General features: G+C 40.8%; 1 protein-coding gene across 3 annotated transcripts in view; it reads right to left on the bottom strand.

Annotated features, from left to right (window-relative positions):
- DYRK4 (dual specificity tyrosine phosphorylation regulated kinase 4) overlaps positions 1 to 18,276 on the bottom strand; it is a 977,358-nt gene that overhangs the window by 900,374 nt on the left and 58,708 nt on the right. For all 3 annotated transcript variants that reach the window (XM_078654210.1, XM_078654204.1, XM_078654218.1), the window contains exon 2: positions 17,890 to 18,024. In XM_078654210.1, the coding sequence (XP_078510336.1) occupies positions 17,890 to 18,024 (135 nt within the window). The remainder of the gene's footprint in view (positions 1 to 17,889; positions 18,025 to 18,276) is intronic.

The following is an 18,276-nucleotide window of genomic DNA, read 5'->3' as shown; positions in this document are numbered from 1 at the left end:
CCAAAATATTTAATGTGGGCCAACCTGTATTAAGGTTAAAAACGTGGAAAGCGGACACCAAAAGGTTCTAGATTATGAGACCTGTGTCCTTAAATGGTATATAAGGTGAACATGTTTCTGCTGCTAAAACGCAAGATCGCACAGCATTCGTCAGGACCACAGAAATACTTGCTCTCCGGTGGTATGTGCGCGCTAAGGCACACCCTCCCGTGGCACAAATCCTTTCGTTGTCAACATCATATTTTGGCAACGTTATATCGATGATGTGCTAATGATCTGGAAGGGGGAAGAGCACATATTGTTGGATTTCTTTGTATGGATTAATACGTGTGACCAGCATCTCAAGTTCACACATGAGTATTCCACTGACACCATTACATTCTTGGATGTCACCTTCAGAAGACAAGATACTCATTTGGAGACGACAACATTCACTAAATCCACAGCAAAGAATAATCTATTACACTACACCAGTTATCACCCGAGGGCCCTGCGGGAAAATCTGCCATACGGCCAGTTTTTACGGCTGCGCCGGAATTGTAGCAACCTACCGGACTACAAACAGCAGGCAGATGTTTTATCAACTAAGCTACAAAATAGAGGATACCCGCAGAAGATCATCACTAACAGTCAAAAACGGGCAAGAAACTAACAGAGAGACACACTTCTGGATATCACTACAAGGACTCAAAATGTCGAGATCCCTTTAACATGTGTCACAACATTCAATCCACAATCTAATAAAGTGAGTAAGAGTGTCTCCAAACACTGGAAGATTTTAACCAGTAATAAACACAAGTTGGACAAACCACTCTTTTCATATAAAAGAGCCACAAGCTTGAAGGACTCTTTGGTCCATACGCGCCCTAGGGACCTAACAACAACGATGCCGGCTGCCACTGTACTGAATGCTTGGGGCCTACCAGCAATTACTGGTCATTTCCTCTGTGGGAATTGTAGTATATGCCACCTTACCACGCACACAAAATCATTGAATCTGACCAATGAGCAACGATGGGACCAGCATTGACATACAAATTGCAATACGGCCAATGTCATTTATTTGATAACATGCCCCTGTGGCTTACAATATGTTGGCATTACATCCAGACGTATCAAACTAAGAATAGGAGAACACTGCAGCAACATACGCTGCAAGAAAACAACAACCAGGATGACTTGTCATTATTTGGAAAAACAGCATACCCCTAACGATATGCGTTGGACAATCTTGGAACATCTGGCAAATGAATCGGAAGTCAAGTTGTTTGAAAAGGAACAACGATGGGTGTAAGTCAAGTTGTTTGAAAAGGAACAACGATGGGTGTATCGCCTGTCCACCAATAAAATTGGACTTAATGATGATATTCCGTGGGGTTCAGTTTTAAGACGTTAGTGATACCGGTTATTACTTCTGTTATCTGCAGGCTTGTCCCTGTTGGTTCTGTTTTCACAATCAACTATATCCCTGTGCATGGATATGCAACCCGGAGTTGCAATCGAAAACACCCCCCTTTGTTTGATTTACAATACCATCCCTGTACTAATGTGGGGCACTGACTACTGTCCTAACTGTTTAATCAACACGTTAGCCTCCTATCTGGAATACATGTGTTTTTCACCTCAGTACTGTGATATAATCGCAATATGGGTCTGATAACAGTCCTTTCTGGATTGAACCTCGCCTAATATTAGCTCCGGGTAGTGTTTCCCCCTCTTATGGCTGTTTATAGAAAAAAACGGACTGGGGTCTCGAACCGGCGCCCCGTGTGATTCACAGTAAGGACTCTGTTTCTTTAAGAAACTCAATCTCGCACCCGGCCACGCCCCCATACGTACGGGCTCGCTGGTCACAGGGCCGGAAGAACTCTGTTGCTAAAAGAAGCTCGCCAGTCGTGTCTCTTCACCTCCGGGCGGACGGCTTTCCCGATGAGTAGGTCGAAGGCGGGGAGTCACGAGTGTGACAGTAAGTTCTTGAACCGCTTTACTAACATGCGGTTTTTCTCGTTTCTCTCGTTGTCTGAATACTTTGGAGGGACTTTTAACTCTTCGTTTCCCTCCATACTAGGACTGGACACCGCGTGAATAATGCCCGCGCTGTCCTGTCCCAGGAAGTGAATTTCCTTCCTTCTGTTTGTAAGTGTAAATATACTCTATGGTAACGCTAAACCTTCCGGAGAGTGTGCTCTCTTTTTAAGATTCTCCCAGTTAGGTCTCTTTTATGGTTCCTAAGTCTCTGCGCAATATCTTGGATTTAAAATACCCGGCTCCATTACAATGTGTGGTGGGGAAGGGAGTCACAGCCTCTCGCTATTGATAAGCCTGGGCTTAGAAGATAAGAGCAAATCTTCTATACCGGGAACCTTGCATCTTCGGTTCCATGATTTCAACATGCACTGTTCTATTGTAGATTTCACAAGGGTTCCTCCCTCTATATTGAAAATCTATCTATTAAGGGGGACTACATCCGGCCACTTTATTTAAGGTGGAAAGGACACGATGGCCAATCGTCTTTTGCACATACATGCCCAGTCATATACTGAAGCATTGGCTTACATGTTGGTCTGTTCTGTGTTTTGGGTGCCAGTTTGTTCTTTGTTTCTCTCCTCTACAGGTATCCTTGGCTGCTGTGTTCCACAGCAAGCCGGCACGGGCAATATCCGTGAGTAATTGCACCTGATGTAAATATAATTTTTTTCATCATTTCATTTTTTCACACTTAGTGCCTCACGGGAGGGTGTGCCTTAGCGCGCACATTCCACCGGAGGGCAAGTATTTCTGTGGTCCTGACGAATGCTGTGCGATATTGCGTTTTAGCAGCAGAAACATGTTGACCTTATATACCATTTAAGGACACAGGTCTCATAATCTAGAACCTTTTGGTGTCCGCTTTCCACGTTTTTAACTTTAATACAGGTTGGCCCACATTAAATATTTTGGTCAGGTCTCAACCTTGTATTTTTTAATTCTGCACACACATATTTTGCACTTTTTTGAGTTATACCACTGTTACACTCACCACCAACCCGCTCCGCTGTAAATCAGGGGTTGTAGCACGCTGGGGGGGCATTCGGCCACCCCAGCGGGGACCCAATGATGAGGAATGTCACCAACCAGTGGTGAGTGAGGGTCCTTTTAACACAGAGGTTTACTTGCCCTTCCCAGTTGGGTGTGAATACCCCACGTCTACTGGGTTGCAACCTCCTGGTTAATAAGATTTTTGGTTTGCATAATCTTGCAGCTGCCTTCAGATAAACCTGACACCTTTACACTTCTTTTCTGCTTCACGGAGTATTTATTTGTACACTGAGTCACTCCTTAGTTGTTTATGATATATATATATATATATATAACCTATATAACCTACTGGCGGTCGCCAAGCAATGCCAGCTCCCGCAGGAGGGCTGAGAGGCCCCCCAAGCCCCGGGGTCCGCCACCTCCCCGGGGCACTGAATATTTAAATTAAGGGTAGATTCTTTTTTTTACGGTAAAATTAGTCTACGCGACCTCTGGTGTGCACGCGTTGGGTACGCGTATCATACCACGTATGCTGCCTGATTTCTAAGGCGTCCGGGACGCGTATCCAAGCAAGTAAAAAATAATTAAAATATATATTTTTTCAGATATCTTTCAAGCTTATGTGTTTAGATGTTGGTTGGTTGTAAAAAGAGGCTTGGTCTTTATTGGTACCTATAAGTAAGTACCTATGCAGAGTCTAAAGTTGTTGAGGAGGAGTGTTTTACAGTGTGCTGAACTTTTGACCTCTGTGGTCAGTTGAGTTTTGCATGATATGTTACTATGGTAACAACAGAAAGCAAATTGGAGGTAGGGTTCAAAGTTATGTCAGTTGGAAAGGGTTCAAATGTTTAACCAACAGAAATGTGTGTTTGTTTTTTTATTTATTTTTACAAAATACATGAGTTAGTCGTCAAAGAGTCATAATTTACAGAGTACATAGTTACTATTGACATTCATTACATCAATTCATCGATAAATCAATAATCCTGGAGCCAGATACATATATATCAAAAAAAGATAAATAAATGAATTTTAGAGATTATATGTTACTCACATTGGATACATAAAAAAATGCAATTAACAATACAATAAGGCAGATACATATAGGGCAACTAAAAAAGGAGTTGACGGAAATAGACCAACAGACAGTGGATTCTAGATGATTAGTGATCTTGCCCCAAATCTATTGACCAAGCTTCTTTTTCCTATGCCCTTTAAGGGCATACAGACTATGCTCCATATTATGAACAGCAAAAAAACGCGCTCTCCATAGTTCAAAAGAGGGGGGTTCCTGCTGTAATCACCAAGATGCTAATAAGAGTCGGTATACCGCTGTAACTACGAATATTAGTTTTACATGTGGCTGTAATAGATCTGATATTACCGGCCCCATTTCTGCACCTAGCATTATCTGCGTAGCACTTAGTTTAACGGGAAACCCTAAAGTAGCTGTTAGGTAATTCTCTATCTGTAAAAGTAAAAGAGATAACCGAGGGCACCCAAAAAAAATATGGAGATCGTCTGCAGATATGTATCCACACCTATAGCATTTCCCAATAATATCACCCTGCCATTTCGAAATCTTGTCAGGCGTATAATATAAATTAAAAATGGATTTGTAATGCTGTGCAGATAATTTTGCCGAAAGGAAGACATTTATTGCCATCTCCAGTGAGATTTCTATCCGTATATCCTGCCTCCCAAGTTTATTCCCCCATTTAACATTTTGTTGCTGTAAATCATTCGCCTTAGTATTCAGTAAATGGCCATATAGCACTCCTATTTTTGCAGATTTGGTATTATCCTCTATCAGAGGGTTAGCTTGTAGATTGCTGGCTTTTTGAGGAAGGAAGTTCCTAATTTGCAAATATTTTGCAAAATTCTCCCTGGGTAGCTGATATTGTATACGAAGTTGGTCAAAAGATTTCAGAGATCCAGCACCAAATAAATCCCCCACTAACCTTAATCCTTTTTGCCACCCTATCCCATAAATCAATTGGCAAAAATATTGGAGACGGCAAGGGTGTATACCAAGAAATTTTTCCTATTCCGAACATTTTCCTTAATGTCCGCCAGATTTTATATGCGGCTAGCAGTACCTTAAAACGTGTGCGTTTGTAATAGCTCCATTCCTGATGTAGTAACAGACAATTTTTAGCCTTCACACCTAGTAGCATCTGGTAAATTGACGGGCACTCTGCCATATTCAGAGGACCAACACCGGTTACCAGAACATTCATCCCTTGAAGCATGCAGGCATAATAATAAAGAGTAAAATCTGGTACTGACCAATCACCTAAATTTCTAGGTAAAATCATAAAACACCCGGCACGGCGGGCCTTACCACCGGCCCACATAAAACGCATACAAAGAGCCTGGAGTTGTACCAAACTAGTGGTAGCAACTTCTAAAGGAACACACCTGAAAAAATATAATACTTGTGGCAAAATCATCATTTTTAGTAGGCTGCATCGCCCTACTAAAGAGAGATGGAGACATTCCGCCTGATCCAACTGTTTCCTCACCCCTATTGTTAAGTCCTCCCAATTAGACTTGACCAGGGCTGTTGAAGAGACCCTTAGTTTAATCCCCAGATAGGTGACTTCCTCACACACCCGTGGATCAGAGTACTTAGGCAGGTTGGCACATAGTAGCTGGGTTTTAGAAGCATTCAATTTATAGCCAGCGACTGCCCCAAAATTAGCGGCAATAGATTCAATCTCCTCCATTGCAACTGTGGGGCATGTCGTGACAACTGCCACGTCATCGGCATATGCTAGGACCTTGAATTGATAGTTTTGCATCACCACCGGTGGAATCCTAGAACAAGCCTCCAGCATTCTTAAAAAAGGCTCAATGTACAATGAAAATAAAAGAGGAGAACAGGGGCAGCCCTGCCTGGTACCCCTCTGTATTTGTACTAAGTCCGACACGAGTCCATGGTACTAATACGGGCCGTAGGTTGCAAGTACAATGTCTGCACAGATTTTATGAATTCGGGGCCAAACCCCCTTCGCTTCATTACATCCCATATAAAGCACCATGAGACCCGGTCAAAAGCCTTTTCGGCATCCAATAAAATTAAGCATAATGGCTCCTGGGTAACATTAACAAAATCAAATAAAGTGATCACCCGACGAACATGATCCGCCGTTCCACGGTGCGGAATAAAGCCATGCTGTATAGTGGAAACTAGATTGGTAATTACCTTAGACAACCTATTCGCAAGAATCTTCGAGTAAATTTTTCCGTCCGCATTTAGAAGCGAAATAGGGCGGTAAGACCCAGCTAGGTTCGCAGGTTTTCCTTTTTTGTGAAAAACCACAATGCATGCTTCACTCCAGCTCCCTGGGGGTACCCCTTTCTGAGCATTTCTCATCGTCTCTAGAAGATCTGTTTTTAAAACAGAGAAAAAGGTCTTATAAATTTCCACAGGGAGCTTATCTGGGCCTGCCGCCTTTCCCCTGGCTAATCCATTGACTGCCATTTCTAGTTCCTCTGCCGTTATAGTTGCCTCTAGGCTTTCTCTTTCATCCTCAGATAGATCTGCCGTACAATATCGCCCGATAAGTAGAGTAGCACTATTTATGTCATATTCATCTCCTTTGTACAATGATTCGTAAAATTGTCTAAAGATCTCTAAAATTCCAGTTTCGTTGTCTACTAAGTTTCCTCTTAAATCTAGTAAATTATCTATCCGCTGTGATGCTTCCCTTGACCTTAATTTCTGGGCTAGACATCTGCCACTTGCTTCCCCATACTCATATTGTATTTGTTGTTTAATAAAGAAAGATTTTGCACTTTCCTGCGACCATTTAAGATTTATCTTCGCTTTAAGCCTAGCTACTGCCGTCATCTGATCATTTATATCCGCCCCTAACCGTATACCCTGCGCTAATGATTCCTCAGCCTTTGTTAATTCTTGATAAAGTTCTTGGAGTTTTATCGCCTGCTGCTTTTGATTGTATAATCCAAAGCTCAGGGCCTCACCCCTGAATGCTGCTTTGAAACAATCCCAAACATTGCCCACACTACTTGTTCCTCGATTAATAAGAAAAAATTTCTCAATCCACTGTTTCATGTAGTCAGTGAATTGTTGTTCTAGTAATAACTTACGATCAAAAGAGTATGGCCTCGGTCTTTTAGCAGATACTAAGTCCGTTATAGATAGAACCACCGGTCCGTGATCAGAAGTGATTCGGGGGATACATTTGAATAATAGCAGATTTAAGCAATAACTGAGGAAGAAAAAAATAATCCAGACGTACTAGCTTGCGGTGGGGGAAGGAAAAAAATGTGTACCCAGGAGCTGTTCCCCTTAAAAAAGCCCATGCATCTACCAGCCCATGTGCCATGATTAACGCCTGCAATGCCCTAAACACACGTGGCTTCCGACCGCTGTACTTTGCATCTTTATTACAGAGAATGTTCGGGGCTAAGTTTATTTTTAAGTCACCGCACAGAATCAACGGTGTAGGCCAAGTAGCTAGCTAGACATTTAAGTGCTCCAAGGTTGATGCTTCATCAAGATTTGCTCCATAGACTACACAGACAGTAAGATTAACCAAGCCTATGACACATTCTGCAATTGCCCATCTGCCTAAATCATCAACTATAGTTCTGCCGGTTTTACCTATATGCTTCTTTCCCAAAATTGCTACCCCTCTTGATGAGCCCAGATATCTTGTACAAGCAATAAGATTGAATCCCAGCTCTTCGAGCAATCGACGTTTTGACCCTACAATATGCGTCTCTTGGAGACAAATTGTATCACAAAAAAGAGCCCTTAATTCCTGTGCTACCCGTCTTCTTTTATCTATTGAATTTAGCCCCCTAACATTCAGTGTACCTATCCTAATACCCCTACCTGCCATTTAATTAAATCAAATCTAGCTAGACTAGCTCCATCTATTGATTGAAAAATAACAATCTTTCTACCAGAGTAACTCATTTCCGACCAATTTTCATGTATTATTTTATGTTTTTCCCCTCCTTCCCCAACATCGCCCCCCCAACTCCACCCCAAAACTCCCTGCCCCCTTACCCCACACACCCATTATGAGGCTTAAGGACCATGTCCTCAGTGATGTCGAGGCGCTATGACCAACCCCCCCCTCCCAATGACCTTCCTCCACACTCTTATACACCATTTTCCCTCTCTCTCTTCTTGTTAGTTGATATTCCAACATACCCTATACAAATATAGAAAACAAACTATCTGTTAACCTGTCTTTCTCCCAATCCTATTTAAACAATAAATTCACGTCATTTTCAATACTTTCATCCATTTGGTGAGATATCTATTACATTTACAATAATACATTGCTATACACCTCCTTCCAACTTATGCAATTTCATCATTGCTAGAAGAAAAGAAGAAAAAAGAAGGACAAAGTATCCGTCTATATCTCAGAGATAAACGCAGAACCTTTACGCATACTTTATGCATGTTTCATGGAAGAAAGGGGAAACAGTGCAAAAAAGAAGAGAACTACAAATTACCACGTGGTGACTACCCACATCCCATCAACAGTAAGCAAAATCTAACATACTCATAGGGCAATGTGCCCATTGTAACTATAACATATACTTTCATTTTTTAGGGCTCTTCCAGAAATGTGTGTTTGTTATTTACATGTATATATGTGTAGATTGAGAGGGAAAGTTTGCAATGTTTTGGTTTTGCTAAGAACAGTGATGTACAGACATTCTGTATAAGAAAATCTGGTGTGTGACTGACAAATCTTCTTAATGTACAAATCAATTTGAAAGGTGAGTTGTTAACTTGTAAGGGGTTTTATGTGGTGCATTTTGTTTTTAATAAAAGTAATGTGTTTTTCCTGCTAAAGTGCAAGGAGTAGTTTAGTTGTGTAGAATCACATTCTGAGTTTGTCTGCATTTGGATAACCATTGTGATAAAAGCATTTGGTAAGTTAATGTGTTTGGTGAGTTAGCTTTGTACAGTAAAGTGTAGTACTGAAAAATGTAGAATGTGTGCAGGCACTTTTCCAGTTCTAGAGTAGTTAATACTGTTGCTTGTTTAGAATTTGACTTGTGTTTCAAATCTACAATGTTCACTCAGTATACATACACTACTGTAAACGTTCTGGGGAAGATTTACAAACCCCTTGCGCCTCTTTGTGCTGCCATTGCATCACTTTTTTGACACAATGTTGGCGCAAATAATGCAGCAAATTGCTTATGTATTTGCAAAATGAGTCAGGGTTGTGCACTGAAATGTAGTAGTTATATACATAGAATGTGTGCAGTCACTTTACCGTTTCTAGACTAGTAAATGTGTTTTGGTAAAATGCAAGGTCTAATAATTTTTGTCTAGAATCACACTGTGAGTCTGTGTGCATTTAGGAATCATTCTGAGAGAAGCATTTTTGTACGTTTTGTGTTTGCAGACACATAACTGCTTAAAAACCTATCCTTTTTTCGAGTTTTGATAGAATTAGAAACCAGTTATTGCTTTTGTATTTGCAAAATGACTCATGGTTGTACACTAAAATGCAGTATTTATATTTCTGGAATGTGTGCAGTCATATTAGCCCTTCAAGAGTAATTAATAGTGTTGCTTGTCTAGAATCAGACTTGTGTTTCAAATCTACAATTTCCCAGCCAATATACATACACTGTTGCATACACTCTGTGGCAGATTTACAAGCTCCTTGTGCCTCTTTGTTGTTCTATTTCGTCACTTTTTTGATGTAATGTTGGCACCAATAATGCAGCAAATTGCTTATGTATTTGCAAAATGAGTCAGGATTGTATAGTAAATTGCAGCAGTGATATATATAGAATGTGTTTAGTCACCTTACTGTTTCTATACTAGTAAACGTGTTTTTGTAAAATGCAAGGTTTAATATTTTTTGTCTAGAATCACATTGTGAGTCTGTGTGCATTTAGGAATCATTCTGAGAGAAGGATTTTTGCAATATTCAAGTAGCAGTGTAACCAAATTCACACTTGTGTTTCAGGCCTACATTTCCCAAGTCAGTATCTATGCACTCCATTTATAAGAAATACTGTTATTTGTCTAGAATCACATGTGAGTCAGTTTCCATTGGGGAAAATTGAGAGAGAATGATTTGGTTGGAAATAGAAATAATAGTCTCAGTAAGGGTAAGAAAAGAATAATGAGAGTCCTCCTTTATGTTCGCAATCTGCTGGGTTTGACTCCTTTTCTGATCCAGGTCCCCTTCCTGGTCTCTCTTCTTTCTCCACTCCTTGGCATGTGGCTAGGGTGAAGGAGAGAGAGCTTTAAATATTGTGTCCAATTACGTGCTCTTGGGGAAACGGAGTGAGGGGTCACCAATTTGTGGCGGTAGCGGTTTATGGGGGCGGTGAGGGTGATAGAAACACAAAAAAATACATGCGGGGAAAGGAAACGTAAGCGTCCGATGCAGACTGCTTCCCCACCCAACCGAGGAACTTTCTCCATACCTAGGTTAGCCATGCTCCTCCTGGAGCATGGCGGGTTGACGCGCGTGGTTGATCCTCCTTCGATACCTTCACCTCTTCCCCGTTTTCGGGGTCTTCTTGGCCTGTTGTCTTCTGCTCTTTTCCTTCTCTTCCCGGCGTCCCGTCCTCTTGGCGTTCTTCTTCGTCCTTCCGTGTATCGGAATAGAGACACACCTCCTTCCGGGGCTCACCCTCTTTAATTGGCAGGGAGAGAGTGACGTTCTGTTCGGGGGCGTGGCTGGGGCTTGCTGCGAACTCCCAGTTAAAGCGACTGTACGAGAAATCCCCGTGGTTCTCTTCTTCGTCACCGGGTATGTGCCAATCGTCCTGATGAGTATGGAAATACGGTGAGAAGTCATTTTGGGGTTCTTTCCTTTGTTTCTCTACCCTCGAACCCTCGACCCTGTGACACAGACATATAAGTACATGTACTGTTGCAGTGAGCCGGGCTATAGGCTATGCTGTGCTAGAAACTCCTATGCACTATGTAAGTAGTAGTGTAACCATCTTCACACTTGTGTTTCAGGCCTCCATTTCCCTAGTCAGTATTTATACACTCCATTTATAAGAATAGTGTTATTTGTCTAGAATCACACTGTGAGTCAGTGTCCATTTGGGAAAATTGAGACAGAATGATTTGGTTGGTTGATGTGTTTGCAGACATATCAGTACATGTACTGTTGCAGTGAGCCAGTCTTTAGGGCATGCAATGCTTGAAACTCCTATGCAGTATGCAAGTAGTAGTGTAAGCAAATTCACACTTGTGTTTGAGGTCTACATTTCCCCAGTCAGTATCTATATGCTCCACTTATACGAAATACTGATATTTGTCTAGAATCAAACTGTGAGTTAGTTTTCACTTGAGAAAATAGAGAGAGAATGATTTGATTGGGTGATGTGTTTGCAGACATATAGGTACATGTACTGTTGCACTGTGCCAGTCTTTAGGGAATGCAGTGCTTGAACCTCCTATGCAGTATGCAAGTAGTAGTGTAACCAAATTCACATTTGTGTTTCAGCCCTACATTTCCCCAGTCAGTATCTATATACTCCATTTATAAAAAAATACTATTATTTGTCTCGAATCAAACTGTGACCCAGTTTCCATTTGAGAAAATTGAGAGAGAATGACTTGGTTGTTTTTCACATCTTCAATTCTCCAGTCTGTATCCTTACACTTCCACCAAACACTCTGTCACTGCTGTTGCACTGTTGTAGTGACCCATTCAGCAGTATGTACTAATCCATTCAATGTGCCAAAACTGAAGCACTTATAAATTCAGTCAGGCTCTCTTCTTGCAGAACTGTAATCATTCAGTCAGTACCCAAGTACTCTTGCCGGGAAGTAGGCCTTAGGACATGGACTGCTTCAGACCCCTATGCACTATATATGCAGTCTTCTATCCACCTGCACACTTGTCTTTCACATCTTTAATTCCCCAGTCTGTATTCTTACACTTCCACCAAACACTCTGTCACTGCTGTTGCACTGTTGTAGTGACCCATTCAGCAGTATGTACTAATCCATTCACTGTGCTAAAACGTAAGCACTTATAAATTCAGTCAGGCACTCTCCTTGCAGAACCGTAATCATTCAGTCAGTACCCAGTACTTATGCAGCGAAGTAGGCCTTAGAACATGGACTGCTTCATACCCCTATACACTATGCATACAGTCTTCTATCCACCTCCACACTTGTTTTTTTATATCTTCAATTCCCCAGTCTGTATCCTTACACTTCCAGCAAACACTCTGTCATAGCCCTTGTACTGTTATAGTGACCCATTCAGCAGTATGTACTAATCATTCAGTGCGTTAAAACTCAAGCACTTATAGATTAACTCAGACACTCTCATTACAGTAGTGTAATCATTCACTCAGTACCCAAGTACTCATGTAGCGAAGTGGCCTTAGGACAAGGACTGCTTCAAACCCGTATGCTGTATGCATGCAGTCTTCTATCGACGTGCACACTTGTCTTTTACATCTTCAATTCTCCACTCTGTATCCTTATACTTCCACCAAACAGTCTGTCACTGCTGTTGCACTATTGTAGTCACCCATTCAGCAGTTTGTACTTATCCATTCACTGCGCTAAAACTCAAGCACATATAATTTCAGTCAGGCACTGTCCTTGCAGAACCGTAATCAGTCAGTCAGTACCCAAGTACTCATGCAGCAAAGTAGGCCTTAGAACATGGACAGCTTCAAACCCCTATACACTATGCATACAGTCTTCTATCGACCTCCACACTTGTCTTTCACATCTTCATTTCCCCAGTCTGTATCCTTACACTTCCAGCAAACACTCTGTCATTGCCCTTGTACTGTTATAGTGACCCATTCAGCGGTATGTACTAATCATTCAGTGCGCTAAAACTCAAGCACTTATAGATTAACTCAGACACTCTCCTTACAGTACTGTAATCATTCACTCAGTACCCAAGTACTCATGTAGCGAAGTAGGCCTTAGGACAAGGACTGCTTCAAACCTGTATGCTGTATGCATGCAGTCTTCTATCCATGTGCAAACTTGTCTTTGACATCTTCAATTCTCCACTCTGTATCCTTATATTTCCACCAAACAGTCTGTCACTGCTGTTGCACTATTGTAGTGACCCATTCAGCAGTATGTGCTTATCCATTCACTGCGCTAAAACTCAAGCACTAACAAATTCAGTCAGGCACTGTCCTTGCAGGACTGTAATCATTCAGTCAGTACCCAAGTACTCAGAGTGAAGTAGGCCTTATAACATGAACTGCTTCAAACCCTTATACACTATACATGTAGTCTTCTATCCACCTCTACTCTTGTCTTTCACATCTTCAATTCCCCAGTCTGTATCCTTACACTTTCAGCAAACACTCTGTCACTGCTGTTGCACTGTTGTAGTGACCCATTCAGCAGTAGGTACTAATCCATTCACTGTGTTAAAACTGAAGCACTTATAAATTCAGTCAGGCACTCTCCTTGCAGAACTGTGGGTGGCGCTAGAGGATTTGATTCGGATGTGCCTCCTGGGGATGTTATCTCGGTGTAAATATTTGAAAATGCAGGTGCAAATGTTAGCCCTGGGTGTGATGTTGGCACAGAGATGGGTTGCGAAACACTGGATGTTGCTCCGAGGCCAGGGAAGGCAGATTGGAAACGCAATCTCCTCGAGTGGGCTTTAGCAGATGAACCACATGTTCAACACTCCAGGAGGGACGGTAAATTGAAAGAAGTCCTGGCATTCTTGGGTGACATGGTAACATAATGGGCCTACCGGGAGATGGTACACGGTGAGGGCTGGTGGCCCAGTTCCCCGACCCGCACTGCCCGGGCATCAGGAGGCCGGAAGCTATGCACTGAATGTGCTCCTGTGTTTATCCTTGTGCTTGCAGAGATGTATTTGATCTACCATTGCTAAAAATGTGCAAAAGTGTAAAACGTTTGAGTTTAAACTGAACAAAAAAAAAAATAATTAAATGGTACCCTCTGATATGTGTACTGTTCTAGGATAAAGACCTTCTTGTGAAAGAAATATACGTAGTCTGTTGTGCAAAGATGATCCACGAGTGCTAATGGTCTTTTTTTGCTAAATGTTATGAAAAATCACAAATAAAGTATTTTAATATAATCAGCTCTATAGGTAGGGCGGTCACATTGATGTTGACTTTATAATATGATCTTTCCTCATTACATGTAGTTCATCCAAACCAGCCAGTAGTTACAGAGGATTGGCCAAGGGCCCTTTCCATATGTCTATGTGTATGTCTGTGTTGTGTGCTGTATGCTGTGTGTTCTGCAGGTTGTGTTAGTGGTGAAATAGATCTTGGCGAACAGCTCAAGTTGTGTATTGCGAGTCCTAAAAAGACCCAGCAATTGTGGTCCGCAGTCTATGGCAAAAAAATATCTGGAAAAACACAGAAAAGGGGAAAAGTCTGAATTTGGGAACAAGGGAATAAAAACAAATATTAAAACAAAACAATAAAACTCCCTGAAAATGGGTTCGCAAAAAATACACAAGAAGCTAATTTAGATTTATAAGAGACTAGCTTACCCGTCGCGCGTTGCTGCGATCTCCGAAGAAAGGAAATTCAAGGAAACTCGTCATGATAACATTCAATTTACATTGTGTCATTTTTATTGAAACTTATTCATTTTAATATGGAAAACATTTCAAAGTGTCGTTTTAATTCTATTTATTTATTCGAGTGCTTGTGGATACACGATTTTTAGTTTTTCCCTCTGGTGCGTACATCAGTATTCGAAAGATTATGAGGGCCCTGGGGGGGCCGATATTTAAAAATATTTTATGCAAGAAACCTTCGCGGAAGTGTACTCAACAACTTCTCAAAGTTTCCTGGCGATCGGATGAATGGTGTTTTAATTCTATTTATTTATTCGAGTGCTTGTGGATACACGATTTGTTGTTTTTCCGTCTGGTGCAAACATCAGTATTCGAAAGATTATGAGGGCCCTGGGGGCCGATATTTTAAAAAAATTTATGCCAGAAACCTTTGCGGGAGTGTACTTAACAACTTCCCAAAGTTTCATGGCGATCGGATGAATGGTGTAGTAATGCATATAAAAAACAACAGAAACTGTTGATTGGGGCGCACTATTCACTGGCCCACTACGGTACTATTATACAATAAGTTGGACATTTAATTGGTAATTACAAGTTGATGTTTTTGTGAATTGCAGCATTTCCCCTGATGAAGGTTCATATCGAAATGCATTGGGTGTTCAATATACCAGGGATTCTACTATACTGCAACCAAATGGAGTGCGTTTTGTGAATCTGTTAAACTTCATTGAATATTCATGGACTGAAATGAATTAAAATTATGACATGAAGAATTATAAATAAGGTGTCATTCAACAGTTTAATGATGGGCATTTACAAGGATGTTTGTGCTGACATATAGAATGACCAATTGTTAAAAAAATGTGCATGATATATTTGTTGTACATTGGATAAGTTTTCTCTAAGGCACCGTAATGGGCCAGTGAATAGTGCGCCCCAATCAACAGTTTCTGTTGTTTTTTGTTTGACTTTTCATCTGGCAGGGGTCTGCCAGAATTTGGGACAGCACCAGGATACAATTGATAGTAATAACAAATTAAGTTGTTAACCAGAGTTGTTTAGTTAGGATTGCAGGTTATCCCATCTTATGTGATTTAGTATTGTGTGACTCCACTTAGATAACCAGCACCCATATAAATTGGATTTTGATGAAATAGCACATCTTACCACTAATCAGGCAGAAGTTAAAGGGTACACAACAGAGGAAGCAGAAACCATTTACTCTCTTATCAAAGAAACTAGGGATTTTCAAGCCAGATCGGGTACCACTATACAATTGATTAAGCAGTTACAATACACACTTAAAAAGGAGATCAACCAGAGGCTTCATGCCACAACACACAACACTCATTCAGTATCATAGGGTCAAGGGTATACCTAGGAGTCTAAGGATATCTCTCAGGCCAATGTTATTTAAGTTTAACAAACCATTCATGTCACGTTGGTTTGCGATTCTTAATAAATGCTCTCTGGATTTGGTGCTTTTAATCACCGAAGAGCTATCGAATGTTTTAAAGGAATTAGAAACAGAGATTGCTGACATGAAATCTGAATTATCCAAACGGATGACTTCAGAGGAACTGGATAAAACTTTGCATGACATTAATGAGAAGCTAGAGGAACACACTAAAGAAGTACATGAAAGAAAGTTGAGGAAATTTAAAAGGGATACGATCGATTATAAACTCGACGAGGTTTATACCTGGGCTAACACTTATGCCCAGAGGCGTGTGTTTAGAAAAACCAGACGCCACAACGTCTGAAGAGAGTTTAGCTACAGAACAAACACTTTACCTACCCGTCCACCAGTTGGAGGGCCCCACAGGTGTGACAACTGAAACAGCAGTAGAAACGCATAGGTGAGGATAATTATGGATGTTGTAGGATGTTTTTCATACGCATATCGGACAAAGTATCACACAGAATTTTGTTTTTGTGTTCTCTTGTGCAGTTATTTTTATTTGGCATACAAGAGGCAGCGATGGTGAGACACATGGCATTGTAATATGCTTTTCCAAGCACATATTTCTATAAGCACTACGGCTTTCACGCACTAGTTTGTTTGGCTTGGACACTGAAGGTAGTCAAGACACGGTGAGTGGCACTATTAGGGTTGGCAGCCTCATGTTGCATGAGTACGATAAACAGCATGACCACATATTTTTGGGGGACCGGTTTGGTCTATCCCACTTTTTTCTTTTTCTTTTCTGTACTATTATACAATAAGTTGTACATTAAATTGGTAATTACAAGTTGATGTTTTTGTGAATTGCAGCATTGCCCCTGATGAAGGTTCATACCGAAATGCATTGGGTGTTCAATATACCAGGGATTCTACTACACTGCAGCCAAATGGAATGCGTTTTGTAAATCTGTTAAACTTCATTGAATATTCATGGACTGAAATGAATTACAATGACAACATGAAGAATTATGAATAAGGTGTCATTCGACGGTTTAATGATGGGCATTTACAAGGATGTTTGTGCTGACATAGAATGACCAATTGTTAAAAAAATGTGCATGATATATTTGTTGTACATTGGATACGTTTTCTCTAAGGCACCGTAGTGGGCAAGTGAATAGTGCACCCCAATCAACAGTTTCTGTTGTTTTTTGTTTGACTTTTCATCTGGCAGGGGTCGGCCAGAATTTGGGACAGCATCAGGATACAATTGATAGTAATAACAAATTAAGTTGTTAACCAGAGTTGTTTAGTTAGGAGTGCAGGTTATCCCATCTTATGTGATGTAGTAATGCATATGCCAGAAACCTTCGCAGGAGTGTACTCTTCAACTTTCCAAAGTTTCATGGCAATCGGATGAATGGTGTAGTAATGCATATGCCAGAAACCTTTGCGGGAGTGTACTCCACAACTTCCCAAAGTTTCATGGCGATCGGATGAATGGTGTAGTAATGCATAAAGGACAAACAGACAGACAGACATACATTCGTTTTTATATATATAGATTATGAATGCTGGTTAGTGCCATGATGCATGGGCTGGTGCCAAATCTATTTAACTCATTTTGTCAGCTATTGAAAGTAAGATTAAGATTAACAACTGGCATTACTTTCCACCATAATGAACAGCTCCACCTTAACCACTCCCTTCAGCCGCACTGGAATTTTGAAGGCATCACAATGTATTATACTAATTTAGGACTACAAAAAAAGTCACTAAAATAAAAAGATTTACGCTTCTATATATTTCTTTTTCTACAACAAAATTTTGATATAAAAGTTGCAATGTGCTGGGCAAAACATGCTTATTACAAATATAATAAAACTATAATTATGAAGGAAAATGAAAAAGTATCAATGTTCTTACCTGCGAATTGTGCGCATTTTTATTGTATATTAGTGGGAAAATACTGCCTTGCTGATGCGACTTTGAATTTAATAATAAACCATGTTTGTCTTGGGCATCCAGAAGAGGAAGGGGTTTAACACTGGAATTGAATTTCTGAAATTAAAGAATAAATGATAAAAAACAGTGTGTAACTTCACAATTTGACGTTTTGAGGTAACAAACTCTAAGACATGTACATATCAATAAATGAAGCACCCCATTAATTATTGGTGGAGGAGTGGTCCTCAGTCTTGGTGTCTTACGACAACGACTCAGAGAAGCAATGCTTAACCCCTTCCATGCTCATGACGGAACGGTTCCGTCATGAGCGTCGGTTGGCCTGTGCTCATGACGGTACCGTTGCGT

Source organism: Lissotriton helveticus, chromosome 1_1 (assembly GCF_964261635.1).
Source record: "Lissotriton helveticus chromosome 1_1, aLisHel1.1, whole genome shotgun sequence".
Lineage (NCBI taxonomy): Eukaryota > Metazoa > Chordata > Amphibia > Caudata > Salamandridae > Lissotriton > Lissotriton helveticus.
The sequence above is the reverse complement of the archived record's forward strand: the minus strand, read 5'-3'. Positions and strand labels throughout refer to the sequence as shown.